The sequence below is a fragment of the Crocodylus siamensis genome, chromosome 9 (genome assembly GCF_052110815.1).
Source record: "Crocodylus siamensis isolate JL-2025a chromosome 9, ASM5211081v1, whole genome shotgun sequence".
Lineage (NCBI taxonomy): Eukaryota > Metazoa > Chordata > Crocodylia > Crocodylidae > Crocodylus > Crocodylus siamensis.
This window is the reverse complement of record NC_143403.1, coordinates 22,707,437-22,729,860: the sequence shown is the minus strand read 5'-3', so window position 1 is coordinate 22,729,860 and position 22,424 is coordinate 22,707,437. Positions and strand designations below refer to the sequence as shown.

The 22,424-nt window shown below is 38.5% G+C and overlaps 1 protein-coding gene across 1 annotated transcript in view; it reads left to right on the top strand.

Moving 5' to 3' along the window:
• ITFG1 (integrin alpha FG-GAP repeat containing 1) overlaps positions 1–22,424 on the top strand; it is a 203,735-nt gene that overhangs the window by 3,032 nt on the left and 178,279 nt on the right. The window contains exons 2-6 of the mRNA XM_090062025.1: positions 1,155–1,227; positions 3,933–4,078; positions 6,001–6,058; positions 7,810–7,884; positions 13,036–13,130. Coding sequence (XP_089918151.1) covers positions 1,155–1,227; positions 3,933–4,078; positions 6,001–6,058; positions 7,810–7,884; positions 13,036–13,130 — 447 coding nt within the window. The remainder of the gene's footprint in view (positions 1–1,154; positions 1,228–3,932; positions 4,079–6,000; positions 6,059–7,809; positions 7,885–13,035; positions 13,131–22,424) is intronic.

Genomic DNA, 22,424 nt, shown 5'->3' with positions numbered 1-22,424 from the left:
CTTCTCTGAGTGTCCAGAGGTCCAAAAGTGTGCTTCAACTGGTTCAGCACTTACCAAATGGATAGCTACTTGCTCTTCAACTATCCTAACAAGGAGAGGTTAATTTCCTTGCAGCACATTCGTCTTGCACTGTACTTTGGATGCAGAGAACGTGGAGTCCAGTCCATAGTCATTGTGTAAAAGGAATCATAAGTACAAACTGGCCAGCTAGGTTTCATAGAAGATAGCATGGCATCTCTGCCATGGAGAGAGAAACTCTATACTGGTCTCAGGATTTTCCCTGTCCATAACACAGAGTTTTCTGAAACAGCCCTCCTAGGTAACATCATGACAACCAAGGCCATTACAGCCTGGCTGCCTGGAGAACACAGGAAGCACAAAGTTATCAAAAAAGCAGTGCTGAAGTAGTAAAGATCAAGAAAAAATGTGCCAGTATTTTCAATTAGGAACCATAGTTTTATTTGGAGAGAGGCTTGGGATTATAGGGTAACTAGTGAAGATTCAATAACTTAATTTTGTAGTGGAATTTAAGGGTCATGCCATAGAAGTTACTGCAAGAGTGCCTTCAATGACATGAGCTACTAATTGGGCATTTCTTAAATAACTGTAGAGTGGCACTGACGCTTGTCTGTTTCACTACCTCTGTGTCACTTGAAATAACATCATAGTTCCAGAGAAACTGACCGCTATGTCATGCATTGAGTTATGCAGCTACTTTTGTCTGGAGACTCAGGAAGGTGACCTTAGGAGATGCCAGAATTGTTTTGATATTTGAAAGGTTACCTTTGCTGTCAGAAAAATTGGAGCTTGTTAATGTTAAAGAAACTGATGTCTAAGACCTCATTCACTCATGGCAAGTACTGGCAGGTGTGAAGGATTCAAAATTTTTGGTGAGGTTGAGAAACATGTTCATAAAGCAACAAGCTGTTTTGGATTTAACATAATTTCCTGAAGCCATGAAAAGGAAGCATTCTCTTTTATTTTCTGTTGACGCAGGAGGAAGTGAGGGAACCTTTTGGAGGTTTTTTCATCTGTACAAGCTGATCAGTAATTATTTGTATAGGCACATTATCTCAAGCGTAACTTGTTCAATATTGCTCTAAATTTGTACAACTAAAGTTTACAAATGATCACTTTTTTGCATGCTTTTTCAGGGAATGAATTATTTATCTTTCTGGCAGACCAAAAAGAACCATATTTTAAACCCAGAGTGAAGTTATCAATGATGTAAGTACTGATATGAAATGTTTTAGTGCTGAAGTAATGTTATTCGTGGTGACAGTTATCTTGTTCTCACTTGTAGTCATTTGGAGCAAAACTAGGATTCATACTGTTCTGATTTTTGTTTGCTTCAATGTTTAGTTTGGTCTGCATGTAGTATTTGGGTTTTAAATTGTAAAGATAAACTTACTGAATCTTGTTATGAAAGGTCATTGCTATGATTTTACTTGTGTGGATTATGTGGGTTGTATGAGAGAAGGTGGGAGAACAAACTTTATATTCTCATGTTTATTTCTGATTTCGTAACTTTGATTTTTTTTTCTTTTTTGTCCTTTGATTGCAAAAAGCAGAATTTTTAATATAAGTGAACCTTCAGAGAGATTTTTTTTAACATCTTGGGCTGAGAGAATGTAATAGGTTGGAACTTCATAGAGCATGTTGTTTGTCTTTCATAATAGGATTCATTTTCTACTAAATCATACTGCTGATGAAAACCAGCTAATACCTATTTTTAAAAGTTCTTAGTATATCTTTAGACTGATCGAAAACTATTGTGCAGTATGTGGAGAATAGAGTTCTATACCTGCCCAAGCATTTCCACAGCAACTAGTGAAAAGAATAAGTCATCTCTTTTAAAACACTAATGAAGTTTTATGCTGCTTTTATCACTGAATTCCAAGATAATGCACGTTAATATTATGAATCAATGAAAAAATAAATTGTTGCATTCTACCTTAATATTTATTCACATGTAGTCAAAGTTTTTTGTTGAAATGAACTAGTCTTAAAGTTGTCTGTGGTGACTGTATTTTATAGATGACTCCCAGGAAGCCTTAACTTTCTTTGCCTCCTTGTCTTGTCTCCCAAGCTATATGGGACAACATCACAGTTTCTGTTTTTATTGAATGCATTTAATAAGTCTGACTTTCAGTTTTGATGCAGATGCTAGCCTATTTAGTTTGTCTCTATGAAGAACCTTCATGCAGACATGTACATGGCTTTATGAAAGTAACCCTGTGTGGTATGCACAAATAGATGCCTGTTTTCACATGCAAGCACATGATTACTGAAGCACTGAAATTCAGGCTGTGTACTAATAGAAGCAAAGCAAGAAACAAATAACAATACAGAGGGAGTGAGTAACACGTGGCAAAAGACAAGATAATGGGTCTTTCTAAAGACAATCTACCATTCTGGTTCTTACTGCTTAGACCAGAGGTGTCAAACATGTTCAGCCAACAGAGCCTGGCCAGACAAACCCCAATGCTGATCCTGGCTTTAATCAGACCAACATGGGGCATGATGTGCAACCATGGCACAAGGCTGGATTGGATCCTCTTTTCCCTCCCCTGCCCTTCCTTCAGTATACATGATCTAGCAGCCACTTCAGGTGGGACCCATGCTGCAATCAGTGTGGATACCAGAACAGCTGGAACACATGCTGTATGTGGTGCAGTCCAGCTAGAATGGCAGCTGAGCTGCACATGGCCACCACAGCCAGAGTGCACTGCACATGCCACCTGCTTCAGCTGGTCTGAAACCTGAGCTGTGTGCAGCATAGGCCCCAGACTGGCTGGAGCAGGCACTGTGTGGGGCGCAGTCCTGAGGCTAGCACCACGTGCAGGTACCATAGGTCCAATCCAGCCTGTAAACCAGCCTCATCAGTTAGATGCCCCTGGCTTAAACCTTGTGTGTTTACTATTCTGCTTTTAGGATCTAGGCTTTTCAGGGACAGTTGTATGCTGTAGTGGGTAGGGATGTAAATATTGTTTAAAAAATATTCATTTAACCTCCTCTAATTATATCAGTTAGATGGTAAACCAGTAACACAGCAGCTCAGACACAACAGCTGTTCCCTGGGGCCCTTTTGGAGTGGAGGGAGGGTGGCGCGTATGGCAAGCCCTGCCAGACAACACAGATAAGTGAAACCCCATTCTGGAAGAGAGGGGGAACTTTGAATGAGTAGGTGATTGTTTAATTGACAAGTCATCAGCCTGCCCACTGTTTTCTTTTTTTAACCTCATAGGCTATGGCAGGGGTGGGCAATTAACTCAGTGAGCGGCCCTCTTCCTGAAATTTGGCAGGACATCGAGGGCCACATGACAGGCAGCCAGGGGCAGATTAATATTAATTTTCTAAAATTTTTAGGGGCCCCACGGGCAGAATAAAATGGCCTGGCGGGCCACATTTTGCCCACCCCTGGGCTATGGGTTATATCCCCCCACCCCCTTGCCCTACCTGCCTCTCCTCTCTTCCTCTTCCCTTCCTCCCTCCTTCTTACCTTGCTACCTTCCCATTCCTGCTAGGGCACTGCATAGCTTCCCTTCCCTGCCAAACTGTGTCCAACCCTGCTCTAAATTTTTAACCAATAAGCCCAGTGATAATATGTTACCTTACCAGTTAATCATCTAACCTTTTGCATCCCTAGTAGTTGGGAGAGCCAGCTAGTAAGATTGTGCAATGGGGGGGTGAAAAAGCCCTTTGGTACAGAGTCATTCTCAGAGCTAAAACCCTTTTCCTACTTCAGAGCAAGAATGTTGCACAGTATGTCCATGTAGTGTTGTTTGTTGCAACAACAACAACAAAAAAAAAGAGAGCGAAGAAGAAAAAATCCTCACCAAAATGCAACAAATTATTAATCTATAAAGACTACTTTTCAGGGATTCTCAGATTCTGTTTTTACAATTAAATTTGTAATTTTATAATTTTAGAGGTTATGATGTTGTAATAACCAGTGTGGTTCCTGGAGATTATGATGGTGATTCACAAATGGATGTTCTCCTGACAACTCGGCCCCAAAATCATGGCACTGATGAATTATCAGTGTTTATTTTCTGGGGACATAATCAAACGCTAGGTAAGTTGTTTTACTTTTTAAATTAATGGCTTGTAAGTTGTAACCCCTTAGACAGTATAACCATTGTTTCTACAAGTGAAGTAATAAGATTTAGCATTTGTAATAGGTCTAGATTTTCACATCTGTATAAAATTAGGTAGTAAAATTACACTTAGTAGGGGAGCGAAAATTCAGGGGTTTTTGGACAAATTGATATTCCTTATGAAGTGCTAATATTTAAACAACAACTGAGGTTGGAGCAAACTCATTGAGGTGTCATTTTTTCTGTTTTCGAGTTTTATACCATCTTCTTGCACATTGTCAAAAATAATATAATTTCAGGTTGGAGTTATTTAGGAATTTGATGATAAAGCATATGATGTTTTGAGAATTTACTTAGCTTTGCTTTTGTTGATTTAATAATTTTAATGTGTTGGGAGTAATTACACTTGAAAGAAACTTAGTTTCCCTGTTCAAGTTATTCTTGTTTATTTGCCTTGCTGGGAAGTACCTGTTTAGAGGGAGAGTCTTGGGAGGGGCCAAAAGGCAGTGTTTAAACCATCACTATGATAAACATTTATATAATGCACAGTAATATCGATACTAAATACTAATGCTGCTGGGCTGAGTCAGATGTGGTAAACAGGGTGAAGGAAATGTATTGCAGTAAATGAGGAGTGTATATGACAGCCAGAGAACTGGAAAGAAAATGAAGGGTTGACTGGGACCTTAGCTCTGTAGTCCTTGAATAAAGGGACTTCAACTGAGATGGAAGGATGTAGGGCATTGTCAGAAGGTTGCCAACCGGTGAAGAGTTGTAGGTATAGAATGGGATTTGAGGGAGAGGGACTAGAAAGGGAGGTGAAGTGCATCTACACAAGAAGGTGGAATATAGAAAGTCAGGTATTGCACAGATGATGAGGCAGTTATATAGAAAAGAAGAGGGAATGGAAGCGAGGTGTGAAAGGACCTGGGCATGGGGAGATAAGCGTAGACCCCACTTCAATCTGTGCCCAGAATAATTGGAGCGTAGGGAAAGTGGTGCTGGATTCCCATGTACAAAACTCTCTAAATAGTAACCCCATATTCTAATTATAAGCTGAAATCACATTTTCATGTTCAGTTTTAGGAAAGGCAGATACGCCACCAAGTAGAATGATATTATACATTAATAGTTTGGGCGGGGTGGGGTGGGGTTCCTGCATTGATTAACCAAAAAGAGGGTATTGCCATGCAATTATTATATTAGCTCAGTTCCGTTTATAAGTTGAGTGGAATTTTTATAGTTCTTCTTGAGGGAGGAAAAGGTTGATTTACTTTGTCAAAATATACTGTGCAGCAATCTAAATTTTATTCCTCAGATAATTAAATAATATGCAAACTAGCTGACAATTAGAATAGACAATCCTCTTTCCTTTTCAAAGGATCCTTTTCCAGTTGTTTGTTTATTTCTGAATAGGCACTACAAACAGTGAAAAATGCCATGTATAGATTCCTCTTTTGTATAATACACTAAACAGCATTTTTCAGGTACATGCTTTATGGTCTTGTATCTGAAGAGCCTGTTTGTCTTGACAAGTTCAGATTATTTTTATTAAACTGCATCTTCACAATATTCAATCTGCATTACAATAATAATTACCAAGATGGATCATATAAATAGAACTGGATTATATGGTAGGTATAACTTCAACAGTTTGAGCCTTGAGTGGCTAAAGGGAAGGAAGCTTCAGAGTCTGAATGTGAATTACCTTTGGTTTGGCAGTTTGAATTTATATGGAAGTCTGAGCAGTCATAGAACTCCATGGGTAGAAGGCTGGCTGTGGCTTTGATGCATAAAGTGGCCTAGAAACATTGAATAGATAAATACCTATTTATTACCAAAATGGTGTCTTAACTGTTATGACATATTTGTAACTTAAGTGAATGTTTTCTCTTTTCAGATCTTAACCGTAAAACTATATTAAATAAGACATTTCATGATGAGCCTCTAATCATGGAGTAAGTACTCAATGCATCTTTTTGGGAACAAGTAACTTGCAGTAATAAATTGAGACATAAGATTTCTTACATCAAAAGAAAACTGCTACATTTTAAGATTGGAAATGTGTCCTGTACTAAAACACAATATGAAATCCTTTTGATTTTTAAGCATTAAAGAGCATTAAACTTAACTACTCTCTGGATGTCTTTACATGAGACACTATTGCGTAGTAAAGTGTTGGTGTCTACATGTGTGCAGCATTTACTGTGCAGTAAATTTAGTCAACTGTGCAACTATCTACTACCTGTCAATATAGATAGTAAACTAAGTGTGCAGTAGTGCATGTGTAGACAACTGGGAGCAAATTTGCTTCCCATCAGCCCCAACACAAGGGGGCCACATGAGAAGGGATGTTCCCTTAGTCCTGGCAGTACTCGGCTCTGGGCTCTGCCTAGAAGCTGGGAGCTGTGCAGCACCCAGCTGGGGTTGTTCTCTGTGCCCCCCATCCCGCCCCCCATTGCAGTGCTGCTCAGGTCCCTGCTTCCCACAGGAGCCAGAAGCCAAGCAGCACCAGAACTTCCTGGAGCTCCCTGCTCAGTCTGAGGCTGGCTGGGAACTGTCCCTTCTGGGGTAGCTCTGGGCTGAGCAGGGATTTCCCCAAGCAGCTCGGCTGGCTGGGAACTGTCCCAAGAGCTGTCATGCTTCTGGGTTATGATTTCCAGAAGAGACCAGTTCCTGGGCAGCCTCAGGCTGCTCAGGGAAATCCCCACCCAGCCCAGAGCTGGCTGGTAGTTGCCCCAGGAGCAGGACAGCTCTTGGCCAGCCCCAGGCTGCACAAGTAAGCCCCTCTGGGCACAGTGCTTGTCCCTGTGTGCACCAGGCTGGGAGTGGTCTGCAGCAGCAGCTGTCTCCTGGACCCATGCACATCAGGACCCCTCTCCATGTGTATGGGGAAGGAAACAGCTGCTGCTACAGCTGGCAGATCTCTCTTGGCCCCTTGTGCATGGGAACTGGCCCCGTGCTCCCTACCAGCCCCATGGCTAACACCCTGGAGAAGCCTGGAGCTCCCCGACAGCTGTAGGGGGCTAGAGCAGGATAAGAGCAGCCTGTGTACACATGCTCCCAGGGAAGGTTTACTGTGCAGTAAACCTTTATAGCATAGCATAGCATTAGTAGCATGTGTGGACGTGCCCACTGTTGCCTTACAAAGAGAGAAACACATTCTATTTTTGTGATATTTGCAAAATAGCCTTCTGGCTTCTCCTAGCAAACAAATGAATATTCAATGTGTAATATTCTGAGGTTACCAACAACATGATGATTGGGATTAGATTATTAAATTATACCAATTTCTCCCACAGTTGGACCAAAAGAACTTTTGGGAACACTAGGAATTGGAAAGAGAATTTATTCAAACTTGGGGGGGAAAAATGTGGTTAGGGGTGCTTTAAGAATGCAGAAACTGCTTTGAAATGCATCTGATGATAAACTTTTTAAAGCAAAGTAGTGAAGATACTTCATGTCAGATACTTCAAACTGGTTTATATATCTCTGCATCAAGTCCTTATCTTGGTTTGAAGTACTACGGGAGATTATTTGTATGAACCCTGGTATTAAACAGTCTGGTGTAGAAATGAAACTCCAAGGTCAAAGCACAAAACAAAATGCTTTTGTTTAGAGTCTCAAATAAGTTGAACAAAGGACATTTTATAATAATGTGAACTATCAGTACTTGGTAAGATGATGTTGAATTTGCTCTTATTTTCAGTTTCAATGGTGATTTAGTTCCAGATGTCTTTGGTGTTACAAATGAGACAGATAAGCCACAGATATTGATAGGCAGGTAAGCCAAGATTTTTACTTATTAGCATTCATTATTAATGTTTCTTTCTTGGTGCATATACATCACTGCCAACTTTATTTAATAATACTATTTTGTTGACACTGAGGTGTATAGTCAGTCCTTGAACCTTTTTCATTCTTCTCCTCTTCCTTTTCGGCTCAATGCTTTTTGTACTCTAGCATGTTGCATCTAATTTCTGTGACTAACAAGGATTCTTTTTCAGCATCTTTTATTGAACTATGTTGTTGCAGGAAAAGAAGCTTTGAGGCACAAAGTGTCTTTCCTCAGGCCTGGGAAAGAAGCAGAAATGGAGAAAAGGCCTTAAGGAAGGGCACTCTTTGCCTGAAGCTTTTCTAACATTTCTTCCATCAAAACAGTTGATCTAATAAAGATATTGCCCAAAGTCCCTTGCTTCTCTCACATTTCCTGCACAACCATGGCTACAACAAATATTCTAATTTCTGCAGCGTTGTTGTGGAAAACCATTGTTGGGTGGCAATTTCAAGAAAAAATGAAATTGAGTAATGTGTTGTTTGACATGGAAAAAGTCCAAGATAGTTTCTTGGTGGTACTGGGATCCACTTAAGTAATGCACTGTGTGCCATTTAGCTTTAATTATCTTTGTGCAACCCTAATATGCTAGATGCTGTACAAACATGTAGCCCAATGATGGTCTTTTGAGTTTAGTCTGAGACACTAACTTCATATGTAGACTAACAGATCACAAAAACTGTGCAAAGTGAAAGGTGTTTCTACAGATTCCAGTGGACTGTCTATTATCGTTAGTTAAGGAACTGATAAACATTACTCACACGTTTATATGTACAGACCACCACACTATAGTTTGTGTTTAGGGACACACTAGGAAATTAACCTGTGGTTCAGTTAGTATCTTAAAGTGTTATAATAAATGCTGGTATGGTATTGTCTGATGACACTGGAACCTTTTCACTGGAGGTAATTTTTTTTGATTTTGGTTTATGGCAATTGCTTTTGGATTCGGTGTATACTTGTTGCTTTTAATTCCCTCTTCTTCTCCTCCCTATTTATTTGACAGTTCCCAAAGGGAATGAACTCCTGGATTAGAATGAGTAGGTCTAGCCTTGTGGTTTTTATGTCCATCTCTTTCCTGTCCTACAGTAAAAAAGCAAAGTGGATGATATCTAACCCTTTTTTCCTATTTGATTTTGAATTTTAAGCATCAGTTCACACCAGTAAATGGTATGATTACATCCATGTTGTTTGTTGGACTCTGCAATGCACTTGAATGTCAAGAGTCCATGACTTACTTAGAGAACTTCTGGGTTCAACTCCTGCTTCTAATCTGCAGGTCTCCTGAGTTCTCTAGGAGGTAGAGAATACCAAGAGTTCAGTAAGAGAAGTGGAAGAGACAATCCACTGTCTTCTGCTTTTTTTTCTTAATTTTTTTTTTTTTTTTACTTTTGTCCATCACAGTCTTTTCTGAGAACTTCCTTGAGCTCAGTGCCTGACATCATCTCTATGGATTGCTAGGGATTTGGTCCACTGAAAAATTACACTGTGTCAATTAATGGAAAGTAGAGCTGTGAGCAGTTTTGACGGGTGTTTCGTACTGAAGTTATTTCAGTGCGTTTTGAAGTTGGGCTTGCTTGCAGTTAAACAAACTAAGCAGGGAGAGAGGGAGGGGGAAGAGTGGGGAAAGACTGCTCTGATATTGACATCTAGCTCCTGAATTGCTTCCCCCAGCTCTTCCCAGGGGGTGCAGGCCCCTGATCTGCGCATGGGATGACAGCAGGCTGCCGCTGCCAGCAAGTGATATTAGTTTTGCTTTGAACAGTTTGAGGTGCAGGTTCCCAGAAACCCTTGCACCTATCTCCTTGAAACTTGGCAGGCTTCATGCCCTCAGAACGGGCTACCATTCCTGCAATTTTCACATGAATCGGGCAAGAAATGATAAAGGTATAGGCATTTTTGTGAATCCTCATTCTAGCCTATGGGCGAAACGTTGAAATGGCAAAACAGTTTCAATGAAATGAAACAGACCAGTGCTTCAGAACAACTAAACTAAACACTGTCCCTTCAAAACAGTGAAATGGAAGTCAAAATGAAGTGGTGCTGTTTCACACAGCTCTAATGGAAAGCTTTTCTTATGACTGCTTTTACAAATTTGAAGAGAACCAATAAAAAAAAAAAATCAGTTTTGTCACTTAAGGGTGTGGAAGTGATCTGTTGAAATAATTTTTGCAGAACAGTCACACCTGTAGATATGTATAGCTTGTACCACAAAATCCATTGGTTTTAGTTTTTCTCAACTGAATTAGTTAATTGTCTGATTCACATTATATGATCGTGTTCTAAAATTTTTGTTGGTTTTGGCTCTCAACTTTTTATTGGTTACATATATATTTTATATAAATTAATCAAATGGCATTTTTTAACATTCTCTCACCAAAGGTTTGAGGAAATGCCTGTGTTTCAAGTAAAGCCTTAGCTAGTTACTTGGACAATGAAGCTGCATTCTCTCTTCACTGTATTGTCATTACAATGCAAAAGAAACACGACACCTAGGAAATTGCTAATAGAAGGAAAAAAATAATTACCAAAAAGACTTGAGGATAAGAACAAAGTTTACAATTTGTTTGAAAAAGTAAAAGAAGCACATTGCATGCTCAGGTTTAATAGTTTTCTGACAAGAATTGAAGCTAGATTTTTGCTACTCAAAAGAGAATATGATTAATGCTAGCAGAAAATTCAAACTTGGCTGCGTAGCTTTCAGCATCCACATATGCATATGTCATCTGTTGGCCTGATTCTATGATTATTGTATTCTTTCCTTAGTAAATTTTGGTAAGACTTTTAAGGTACTTATTATTTTACAGGACCGGCTTCTTAAATCAAGTTTTCATTACTAGAGCTTCACTTTAATATTGCAGCCTCTTTTTCATAGCTATATTTTTACTTATTTTTCACTTTAAGTGAATCTCTGGTAGTTTAGACTCATAATGTAGTACTTTTGTTTTTTAACTAAAACTTTATGCATAGTCTAGCATCTTTAATGTGTAGTCTATCATCTTAATAGATCAAATGAATAAGAAAATGTACTATGGCACTTGTTGTGCTGCTGCAGAGTAAATCCAGATGTAGCTGGTCTCTGACAGCTGTTTTAATTTTTTTATGTAGTAAACACTGATGCTCATTTTAAAAGAAATCGTTTGTTGTGAAGTCTTTTGCATTCCTCTGGGGATTTTTTAGCTATTATGTCAAAAGGAGCCTATTAGAACTGGAAAAGTCGATCAGATTATACCACCGTTTCTATGGAAACAGTACCTCAGATCTTCTAATTTACATCTTTCTGGCTTATAAGAAATGTTTAATTAAGGATTTTTTTTATTCTTGGATATCAGTCTAATACGTTGTCAAAAGCATATTAAAACGAGGCTTTAATAAATTTCTAACTGGTTTTCTTAAATGTAATTGTTCATAACAGCCCCATTTTGCAGACATTCTCAATTGGGACATTATTTGAATATCTATGTATCTTTGGCAAAACAAATCATTATCTTTATAGTAAGGAAAATAGTCTTTTATTTTTTAACTATATAGAAGTATAATTGAAAATTCTCTACCCTTCTAAGAGTCATGCTTTTTGGTCATTAATCTCTTCTTGAATTTTATCAAGATGACTTTTACATAAAACTATGACTTGTGGAACAATGCCTGCAAATTCCTCAAGGGTGTTCATGACAGTAACTGTAGCCTTGGAATGACTATACTGAAAGTATCCGGTTTCTAGAGAGAACAAAGTTATTTTTCCTATGAGGAAATAGTTGTAACAGCATGTTGGCTCAAAGAAATGTATTGGATATAGTTCAGAAGAAGGTTAATATTACAGGCCAGAATATAGTCCACACCTGATAATGGGTTTGGTTTGTTTGTTTGTTTGTTTGTTTGTTTGTTTGTTTTAAAAAAAGTTAAGACTTGAGGGGGGTATTATAAAAATCCTAAGCCTTGTTTTTAAGGTTTAAAATGGCACTGTCAACATTTGTCCTAAGTCAAGAAACAAATACAAAGTCCACGGAGATCTGGAATGATGCATTTTTACTATTATATTGGACGGGGTGGTTTTTTTGTTTTTAAGAGTTTTGTAGCTTGTCCAAAATATTAAATGAAAGGGATGAGAGTGGAATTTAATGAGAGATGATATTTTTTCAGCAGCTTGATTGAGTAATACATAAAGAAGCCATAATATTTTAATGAAAAGAGTTTATAAACAGGATTTTCTGTTCTTTTTTTAATTTTTTTATTACGAAATTTTAAACAACATTGTTGACAGTTGCAGACCTCACTGCATATGTGTTCTTATGCTAATCATGCTTGGGAAATTGATCATAGATGCAGGAACAGGTTTCCTTACGCAAATTAAGGCACCTTGATTGTTAAAAGTTGCCTCCAAAAACAGTGCAGCCAATTTACTGCTGGTACAACCAGGACTGAATTTGTTACTTTTCCACATCCTTCCTTCCCTGCTCCTTTTTTCTACTTTCAAATGCATAGTCTGCTTGTTTCTGCACAGCTGCCATAGTACAATTCATTTGTTCCCAGTATATGCCCTCAGCTTCACCCCTCAATTCTTGTGCATCACTTCCGTCCTTGTTTTGCTTTTATAATTATTTTACCAAACAAAATCTTTTGTTTACCCACACAAGGCATAAGCTGCTTGCCATAGCATGTGCTTATCTCTGTTTTTGCTGGTCTCTAAAAATCCAAAGATGATAAATATTTAACACAATAGTTTGACCAAAATGAATCAAGAAAACAAAAAATGAAGTTTTAAAATGTGGTTAGACCTCTGAAATTATTTTGTGTTTCCTCTTGGCTTTTTGTACTCTTAGTATAGTTTGATCATTTAAACTCATTCAATATTATGAGAAACTAACTTCCTGAAACAAAACATGGTCTCCACATTAACTGCATGAAATAATCAAGAGATGTTCAATATTCTGTGAAATGCATAATCGGGGTGGGGGGGGGGAACTTGTTTACTTTTTTTTTTTCCACAAAATTATAGATTTTTTTTATTTTATTTTTTTTCTTTTAAAAAGGATTACTGTCAAGTTTGAGCCCTGGCTGTTGATTGGATAAAGACAGCTCTATATTCTTTGTCTTTCTTAGGAATTTATCATGGCATACTGCGTTGGATACTCAGAATAAAATGTATATACCCCATTCTCATGCATTCATAGATTTGAATAGCGACTTCACTGCAGGTGAGTCACCAATTATTTTTATTTGAGACTAAAATGCTAATAACTTCACTTGTAGGGTGGTTCTTCTTATTTTTGGGTTTGGTTTGGTTTGTTAGAAATGGTGCACAGTGTTTAAACACTACAGAGTTTTCAGTCAGGGAGTGAACAATTAAGGAATAAAAACACTGAATATGCTGCATGCTATTACTACCTAATAATGCATTCCTAAGCAAAAGATAAGGGACAACAAATGTTGGATATAACTTCATATTATATTACAGATAATGAATTAAATGTGATGCTAGGTTTTTCAAAATATGACGGATTCCAGAATGGGTAGTTCCTTGCAAAACATATAGCGTAAAACCTGTGGGTGCAGGTCTGACACTGGGGGCCCAGGGGGACAGCAACTTTCATCCAGGTGGAAAATTCTAAGCAGTCCTGGCTGAGCTGCTGCTGATGTATCTGCTCTGCCTGCCCTGGCTGTATTGCTCTTAAAGTAAAAGCAGTCAGTACTGTTTTGAAGTTCTTCCTGGAGCACAGACTCCATACAGGTGGGGGTAATTCCAGTGCCCTTCCTAGCTTGGCACCTTTTAATGTTTTTGGTGACTTGAACAACAGTTGAAATATTTTTCTTATTCTGAATGTGGTGTTAATGGTGACTAAAAACATTTTCTGTTCTGCAGTGATTTGTTCCTATAGAACCATGTCATGAATTTCACTTGCAGCTGTGGCAGTAAATGCTTGTTTGTTGGTACTTGTAGTCAGAGGTTGATGAGAAACAGTGTGTTTTTTGGCTTGAACCTTGCTGCATATACACGAGATTTAGATTCCCTTGACACCATCTTCATTATCAACACCTTTGCCAAAACCTTCAACAGATTAGTTAAAAAGGAGGAGATATTTTGAATGTAATTATATTCTTGATTATAATGATATTGAAGTTGCTTCACCCAAGTAAAATTGCTAATTTTTAGATAGCAAGTGATGTTGTCTGTGTACATAACTGAACACTTCAAATGTGTCATAAGTACAAGATTTAAGACCTATTCACTTAAAAACCCACAGTTGAGGCAGTCTTTCTCTTGAATCTTGAAATGCTGTCATGCCTCAATTACAGTGCTTAGCTTTACCTCTTAGGGCAAGGGTGGTCAACCCCGCCTGTGGGCCAGTTCCAGCCCATGGTGCCACGTAATCTGGCACACAGGGCTCCTTCCAGATCTGGAAACCTGCCAGTGGGGAAGCGGTGGCACTGTTCTCCTGCTGTCAAATTTCCAGAACCATGGCTGGGGAGTCCTGAACCCTGCATGCTGGATCAAGTACCTGATCCTAGCGCACAGGGCTGGGTGTGGACACTGGCCATGCTGGGCCTCGGGGCCCAATTCCAGTGTGGAGTGCTGGGAGGGGGCAGTGCTGAACCTTTGGGGCCCAACTCTGGCATGCAGGGCTTGGTCCAGCCTGCACACAGGCCCCATTGCTACTCCATCTGGCCTGCAGAGGCAAAGGATTGAACACCACTCTAAAGCAGTGGTGGCTGATTTTGATTTGCAAGGACTTGCATAAGATTACTTGAAATGCTTATTTATAATCAATATATAATTCAGTGTTTTACAAATTCACATCAGTGTATTAGTGAATTGATGAACTGGACATCAGTTGTATTATGATTTCAATTGTACATTTTTGCTTGGATTAAAATGCACAACAGCTATAGGTTACCATAAAGAATAAATTATCAAGTGTGTATATATATGATGTATAACTATTTATTTAAAATATACCTCATTGCAGTTATTCTTATTTTGACTTCTTACCCTCCTGCAAACTGAATGCCCTCCTTATAATTGTTGTTGGGTTTTTTCCTTGATGTCTGTTCATCTCATAAAGTAATTTTTGTAAGTGCATGAAATAAAACTTTTAAGAAAAAATATATTAGAGAAAGAAAAGCATGTTTCCCTGTTGCTGTTTACTAATTGGAGAATGAGAGGAGGCAAGGGAGGTATACACAGATCTTAATTTATTTGGTTGTATGTCTTGGGCATTATGCAGTAGAGCTATAAACCATCATTTAAAGTTTTGGCACAGCTGGCTGCATAAATGTTTTTTTTTTTTTAACTTTTGTTTACTCATCTTGGCATGCATTTTCCTAGAAGGAAAAAACAAATCACATTTGTTTGTTGCAATGATAAACATAATAGGTGTGTACAGTAAAACAAAGATATCGGGTCTATATTGTAGCCTGCTGTTCCAGTAAGAAGGATGCTAAATGTCTTCACCAACTTAATCTAAGACATCAGGTTCCCTGCAGTTGGGGCCAATTCTTTGTGCACTACTGTAATACAGACTTTAGGGAGAGCTCCATAATATCATTCCTTTCACAACAGAGTAGTCAAAACAGTGAATCCAGCTAAACTCTTTTTGACAACTCTATTATTATAAAAAGCTTGGCAAATTTTAAAGTATGCTTGTTTGATTTTAACTTCAGTCTCTGGACTCATAATCTTCGCCAAATGTCTGCCTAATCTATTTCAACCTGCCAAGATACTAAACCCCCAAAATAGGAGTTTGTAATAGCACACTTCTACTTTGACTAACATAAAGCTGTTAGTTCATTATAATTTAATTATAAGTGTATGTTCACAAAGATATTTTTATCCCTAACAATACTTCATAAAAGGCGAACTGTGTAAAAAAATTTTATGAATTCAGAAAATAGGAGCATTCACCGAAACATAGATAAGAGTAATCTTTCTCAGTGAGATAATATTTGAAATAATCATGCTTATAGTACTGGTGTATGTTGCATGAAATTATTAATGTAGACATCACAGCATTTCAAAAATATACCTTGCTTTCTAACTCATTATTTGACTAAACAGTGTCCACCTCAGCATTCATATATTTAATGTATTTGTATATAAAATTATGAGTGTGTAGCAATTGTGTACATGCAGTGTATAAGTAAATACAAGTCTTCAGTTATTTAAGGCCAGAAGAAACTGTTAGATCATTATGTCTGACTTCCTATATATTAAATTTCACTACTATCTCTGTTAAGTTCAATAATTTGTATTGAGCTAAAATGCATCTTCAAGAGAGAGAGATCCAGTTTTGATTTGAAAATATCAAGGAATGAATTATCTTCTGATTCCTTTAGCAATTTAGTTAACAATGGTTAAGGTACAGACAGAAATGACAATTTTTGCCTAATCTGGCCACGCAAAGCAGTCTATAGCCATGACAAAACACAAATGCACATGGCTGCCTATAGCTTCAAAAATGGCCAATTGAGCAAACATCTGCACCCTCATTGCATGAGGGGTCAAATGAAGACATTTCAAAACAGAGCATCTTCTGTAACTTTTTTGTCTACGCTGCCTCCTAGCCTGTCACTGTTCTCAAAATGGAAGGAGTGAACAGGAGCAGAGGGATTTTGCTTGGGTGTGGGCGGGGAGTTCAGTGGGTGCTGGAGAGTGGGATGGGAGGCTCCATCTTGCCCACCCCAACCTCCAGCACACCTGGGGAGCCCCTAGAACCCCTAGAAAATAACTTCCTCTGTTCCCTTTTTCCCCCCTCCCATTCTGAAAATGGCAGAAGCTTGCAGAGGTTGTTGTATGGGGAAATTGGTTACAGGCTTACAGCTAGCAGCTGATTCCCCTCCCCTCTGGAACCAACAGTAAACTTTTGTCTAGTCCAGGGAATCATTAACTCGAAACACTTCCTGCAAATCATTCTCAGGTACAGTGTGGAGCTGCACTTCTGTCTGTGCTCTTAATGTGTTTAAATAAGTAGCACTACACATATCCACACAAGACTTCATGTCCTTAAGTATTCTAATATAATAAAAGCCTAAATCAGTCTGTCTGTCCAGAATGCTCTGGGCCGACTGCACATGCGCCGCCAAAAAGGGTGTGCGCGCGTTGGCTGTGAGGGCCCAGAGCGTTACAGACAGAAGGAGCAAGGGGGTGGCTGTGCTACACCCTCTCCCCCCTCCCCCAACATTAGCTGGCAGGGAGAGGGAGGTGGTGGGGAAGAGGGAGGGGAGTGGAAAGAGAGAGGAGATGGGGGGGAGGGGGGCATTTTCCAGTGGTAGCACCCCTCTACCAACACCCCTTTCTGCTGCCCCCCCCCACTGCCACCTGGCCTTGACAACAGCTGGCAGAGAGGGGGAGGTGGCGGGGAGGAAAGCGGGGGTGTTGCCTGCCGTTGGGTGTCAGCAGCCACCACAGTATGCAAGCTTCCTTGGGCCCAGTCAAATGAATGCACACAGGTATATACATCAATATTTGTAGCTAGTTGCATAAAAATATGGTGACAGTTACTAAACTATGGGTGCCATACGTTGCTAGTTAAGTGCAGAGAAAATGGTAGTGACACTTATACCCGTAAATTTGCCCAGTTACTATCTTTACAAGACTCTTAAGCCCTGCCTGAACAAATTAACTTTGTTTCTTTAGCATTCAGTCGAACAAATGAACTTTTAAGTTGTGCCACCAAATTCTGGTAAAACATCTAAGAAAGGACCTTTGCAAGTAAGGACCTAGTATTAGAAATACCATGCCACAAGTACTAGAAATTTCCATCTAATAAGCTGACTTAAGCTAACATCAAACGTGTTTTTTATGATTCAGAAGAAATGGAGCACTTGTTTTTTTGCATTATTTCTTTCTGACAGAAACATGCGATCTTGCACTTGGACGAATACACATTAAATGCACAAAATAACAGAACCCCCAGTTGAGACTGAGGCCATATTGTGTTTGAAACTGTACCTGGTGCATAGTAAAATGGTTCCTGCCTTCACAGTCTTTTAAACAAAAGAGGTGAAGTGGAGGATGGGTAAAAGGAAGTATTGTCCCATATAGGCAGGGAGAGTTGAAGTCGCTTGTCAAAGGTGGCACATTCTGCAGGAATACTGCAAAGAATCAAATCCATATATTCTTTATCTCAGTATGTTTAAATATCTTGCTATGGACTGCCCTTCCTCCTATGTATGTTTCAATTGTGTAGTTGTGTTTTATGTAATTATACAATCATCACCATAAAATAAGTGCTATTTAAATTGAAGTTTTAAATGTGTGTAACTGGGGGTATACAAGATTAAAAATGTGTGTGCAGTAGGTAAAACATTAATTAAATGTGTATTTTTATTTTAATGGGTTTATTTCAAATTCTACATCTTAATCCTAAAAGGTTTTGATTTTTATCAAAGTAGTTATTGTTCAAGGACATTTTCTCAAAAAAGTAACTGTTATATTTAATCTAAATATCTTCATAAATGTCTTGCTTTTATTTAGAAGTAAACCGGGGCCCACTCCTCCCCTTCCCCTGCTGTCATCGTGGCACACCTGCTCCTTTTCCCCTCTCCTCCCCCAACTGCTCCTGGGTTAGTCCTGCAGGCAGCAACCATGCAAGGGGGGAGGGGCGAGCCAAGGCCAGCACTGGTGGCCTTGCCCCCTGCAGCGCCCCTACCCTGTTCTCCCCCACCCACTGTGCTGCCATCACCTCCAAGGAACGGGGGGGGGAGCGGGGAGCCAGGCCAGCTCTGGTGGCCTCGCCCTCCCCCTCCACTCCATCGTCACCACCTGCAGGAAGCAAGGCACAGGGAGTGAGGCCAGCACTGTTCAGTCTGCTCTCTTCCTGTTGCCTCCAGGGAGCAGCACATAGTGAACTTTATGCATTGGATATGGTCCCTTTGAAATAGACCAAGTTATTCTTGAATTGCTTTTTATATAGTAAAGCAACTGTTTTTCAATACTGTAATGTAAGTTGTCCTCCCTTGTCTGCTTTTTGGGGTTAAGGTACTAGAAAATGGTGGGGGGGGTTGGGGTTGTTTTTTTTTGTTTTTGTTTTTGTTTTGTTTTATGCAAGTATTTCTCTTTGTATTGAGAGGCACTTTTTACCTTTCAAATGTGTTCAGCCCTAGCTTACAATGTACATATATTCCTTCCTGTAAATACTACAACAATTGCTTGCATACTATAAAAAGAGAACTTTATACATGAAAATTCAGGTATACAAAAATAGCAAAACAATTAGTTTGGAACATGGCAAAAAAATTATCCTGAATGTTTCTAAGGGATTCCTGATGGCTAATTTTCTTCCCTTCCATGCATCAAGCATTTTGAAAACTTAATGTCTCACGATGTACAGAATGTATTTTTTATCTTGGTAACAACCCTAAGTATTAATGGTACATAAAGGTGATTAATCCTCTTCTTCCCTCCTGCCTAAAGATTAACAGTAGTCACTTCCTCTCTTGTTGCCTACATGGACTAATATTGGGTCTTGATTTGTTTAAAACCATGTTTCCTTGGAGATTTTTAAAGCTGGAAGTCTTAGTTCCAGAGCTTTATGTGTAGTATTGGCTTCCAGTGGGACCTCTCCATGTATTTGATAGCATTAGATTTTATTCTACACAGTGATTGTCAGGGAAGTAGATACCAAACCACAGTGTTTATTAGCTTTATGCCAACAGACATCCCTTAATCCTCTAAATTTCTTGTCTTCATTTTATTTTTCTGTCTCTTAAGCTTCCGCATTCTTTATTCAAAGATTTGTGCTTTTTGAGTCATTTTCACCATGTTTCTTTTTTTCAAACAAATAATAGTGATGTGTAATTATTTTATTTAATTTGGTAGACATGGTCTTAAATTTCTTTGGCCAAAAAACTTTGTACATTTTATGCTGTAGTTGTTTTCTTCATGGTTCAGGTAATGAAGATAATCTGAGTCATTATAACTAGTATTGAAGATGAAAGTACATCATGGAGGACAGGCAAACTGTGGTTTGAAATGATCCAATTTAGTTCTTTTATTTTGATTCTACTACTTGCTGTTCTGCATTGTTGCCTGAATAACAGGTTTTATTTGTAAAATCACTTTTTTTTTTTTTTTTACTGTTTTATCCCAAATAGAAAGGATTTGCAGAAACCTGACAAGTTCTTGCCATATGTAAAAAGATGCGATGGGTGTGCATGTATAGAGTTCCTGCTTCTTTTCAGGTTACTGAGATTAGTCTGCTGCTGCCATTACCACTTCTCTTTCTTCACTATTTTTCCTCATGCAAGGAAGCTAAAGAGAAGGTGTCTCCTCTCTTGGACACCTTAAGGGTTATCCCATTAGCTTTATTGGAGACTGCAGTACCTTTTATTAAACTGGGGGATTGTGTTGCTAGTGAACATTTTTTTTTTTTTTTTTTTCCATCAACAGCACTATTTCTGAGGTATGTGTTTGTCCCCCTCCCTTCAAGAAAACTACCCAAAAAACAAGCACATTTGCTTGTATAACTTATAACAATAAACTGAATGTTACTAACTTTCCAAATTAGACTCTTTGTTAGTGAATCATGCTTTTAATTTGTTACAAAAACACTTGATTTGGAATATTTTATAAGCGCCTGCAAGGTCTCTTGTGGACCGCTTTCTCAGTATTGCCAGTGTTTTGAACTCTTGCTACGCATTTTATACCAAGATATTTATTATAAAATGAATTTCCTTATTCACAGACAAATTGAAGCACAGTATAAAATCTTTTTTAAGAACAGTAAACAGATTGACTGTCTTCCTAATACAGTTAACTTTAACTCCTCAATTCTCTAGGGCTATATCATATGTAAAACCCCACATCCTGAATTCATGCTGCTTGTCAGGAAACAATAACCAGTTCCATACTAACAGGCACTCTTAATAATTGGACCCATATTTGTTTGCAAATTTGTGTGTGTTGATACGGGTTTTAAAGTAGTATGGGTACACATAGGCTCCTATTCTTGAATACTTGGTCCTGTGTTTGGGGAAGTAAGATGCATGTGATATTTTTCACAATAGTGTTGGCTACAATAACAATCAGGCAATCAGTATGGGGTGCAAGTAAAAAGCCTTCCTAAAGAAATTTGTATGCAGCAGTAGCATATATAAATACATGTTAGGGTTTTTTTATAAAGCTGCTGTATCATTAGCATTGCAAAACAGATAATTTGATGCGCTGCTGCTGAAGATTCAAGAAGCTATAGATGCTGTCACGTAAGAGGTGCATTTTTTTATTTTTTTTTTTATAACTGTTCTTTCCAAAATCCTTTGGAATACAAGAGTAGCCTGTATACCCTATGCATAACTCATTCTATGCATCTGGTACATTTCTACATGTGATCAAATATATTTCTTTCTTACCATTTCAGTTGTTTTCTGTAACAGTAAATTGACTAGCTGGCCAATAGTTCACCAATATCCTGCAAGTATTTTGTTTACTATTCAGTACAGCCCTTTCTGAAACCCTGAATTTGAATATGTTCTACTAACCTTGCTTGGCACAAGCCTGCAGTTGGATTCCAAATGCAAACAAAAGCAGTCTGGGTCAGAAATATTTTCCTGAAAACAAGTGGACATGTGTACTAGGAATATTTAAGACTTTCACAAACAGCTGCTATAATTATGCTAAGTAAATGCTGAGTGAAATGAGTCAAATCAGATGATAAACAGCTGCAGAAAGAACATATCAAGAACCTTGCCATCGTTAATAGTGATTGACTAGTTTTGGGTTGTGGGGGGAGTGAAGTGAAGAAAAAAAGATGGATGATAGCCTTTAACTAGCTGCTCTATGCATGTGGTAAAAAAATCTTGATTTCTGCCTTGTATAATATTCAAATGTACCATTGTAGTTGATTCTTAATAATAAGTGTCATTTTTTGATCAGTTTGGCTCATACTATGGACATTTGAACAATGCTGATGCCAAATGGAGAAAAGAAAAACATTTTACTATATGTAGGGGTCTACCTAAATCACAGAGGGCTTGCAAATTTTTGTGAGTTCATTGTGGAAAAGTTCTAGTTCTGCGGTCACTTCACGGCAGCCCTACCCCTCAGTGCTGATTGGCCGAGAGGCCCTGGTAGGAGGAAGAAGGACGAAAGGGCAGCCTCCATCTTTTTTTTTTTCCTGCCTTTTTTTATACCATCCTGCTAGCTAGCACCTTCCTGTCCCCTAGAATAAAAACATAGAATAGCCATTGTTCTATTTTCTGTTAATTTTTGTTGTTGATTTCATGGACAATTCTGGATTTGTAGTTTTCACAAAATCCATGAAACTGAAATTAAGTAGGTCTCTAATTATGTGTGTATAGATGAAATGCCCTCAGGAAAGTATCAGTTTGGCTGTAGATTAAAATACTGGAGGAATTCTAGCAAAGAAAGCCAACGTTCTACCTATTCATCAAATAGTTTTACACTTAAGGGCTATAAGAGTGATAAAGAAAATGGGAGTCAGTATTGTATGTTTGAACACTTGCTTCTAAGATAATCGCATAGGACATGAGAGTAC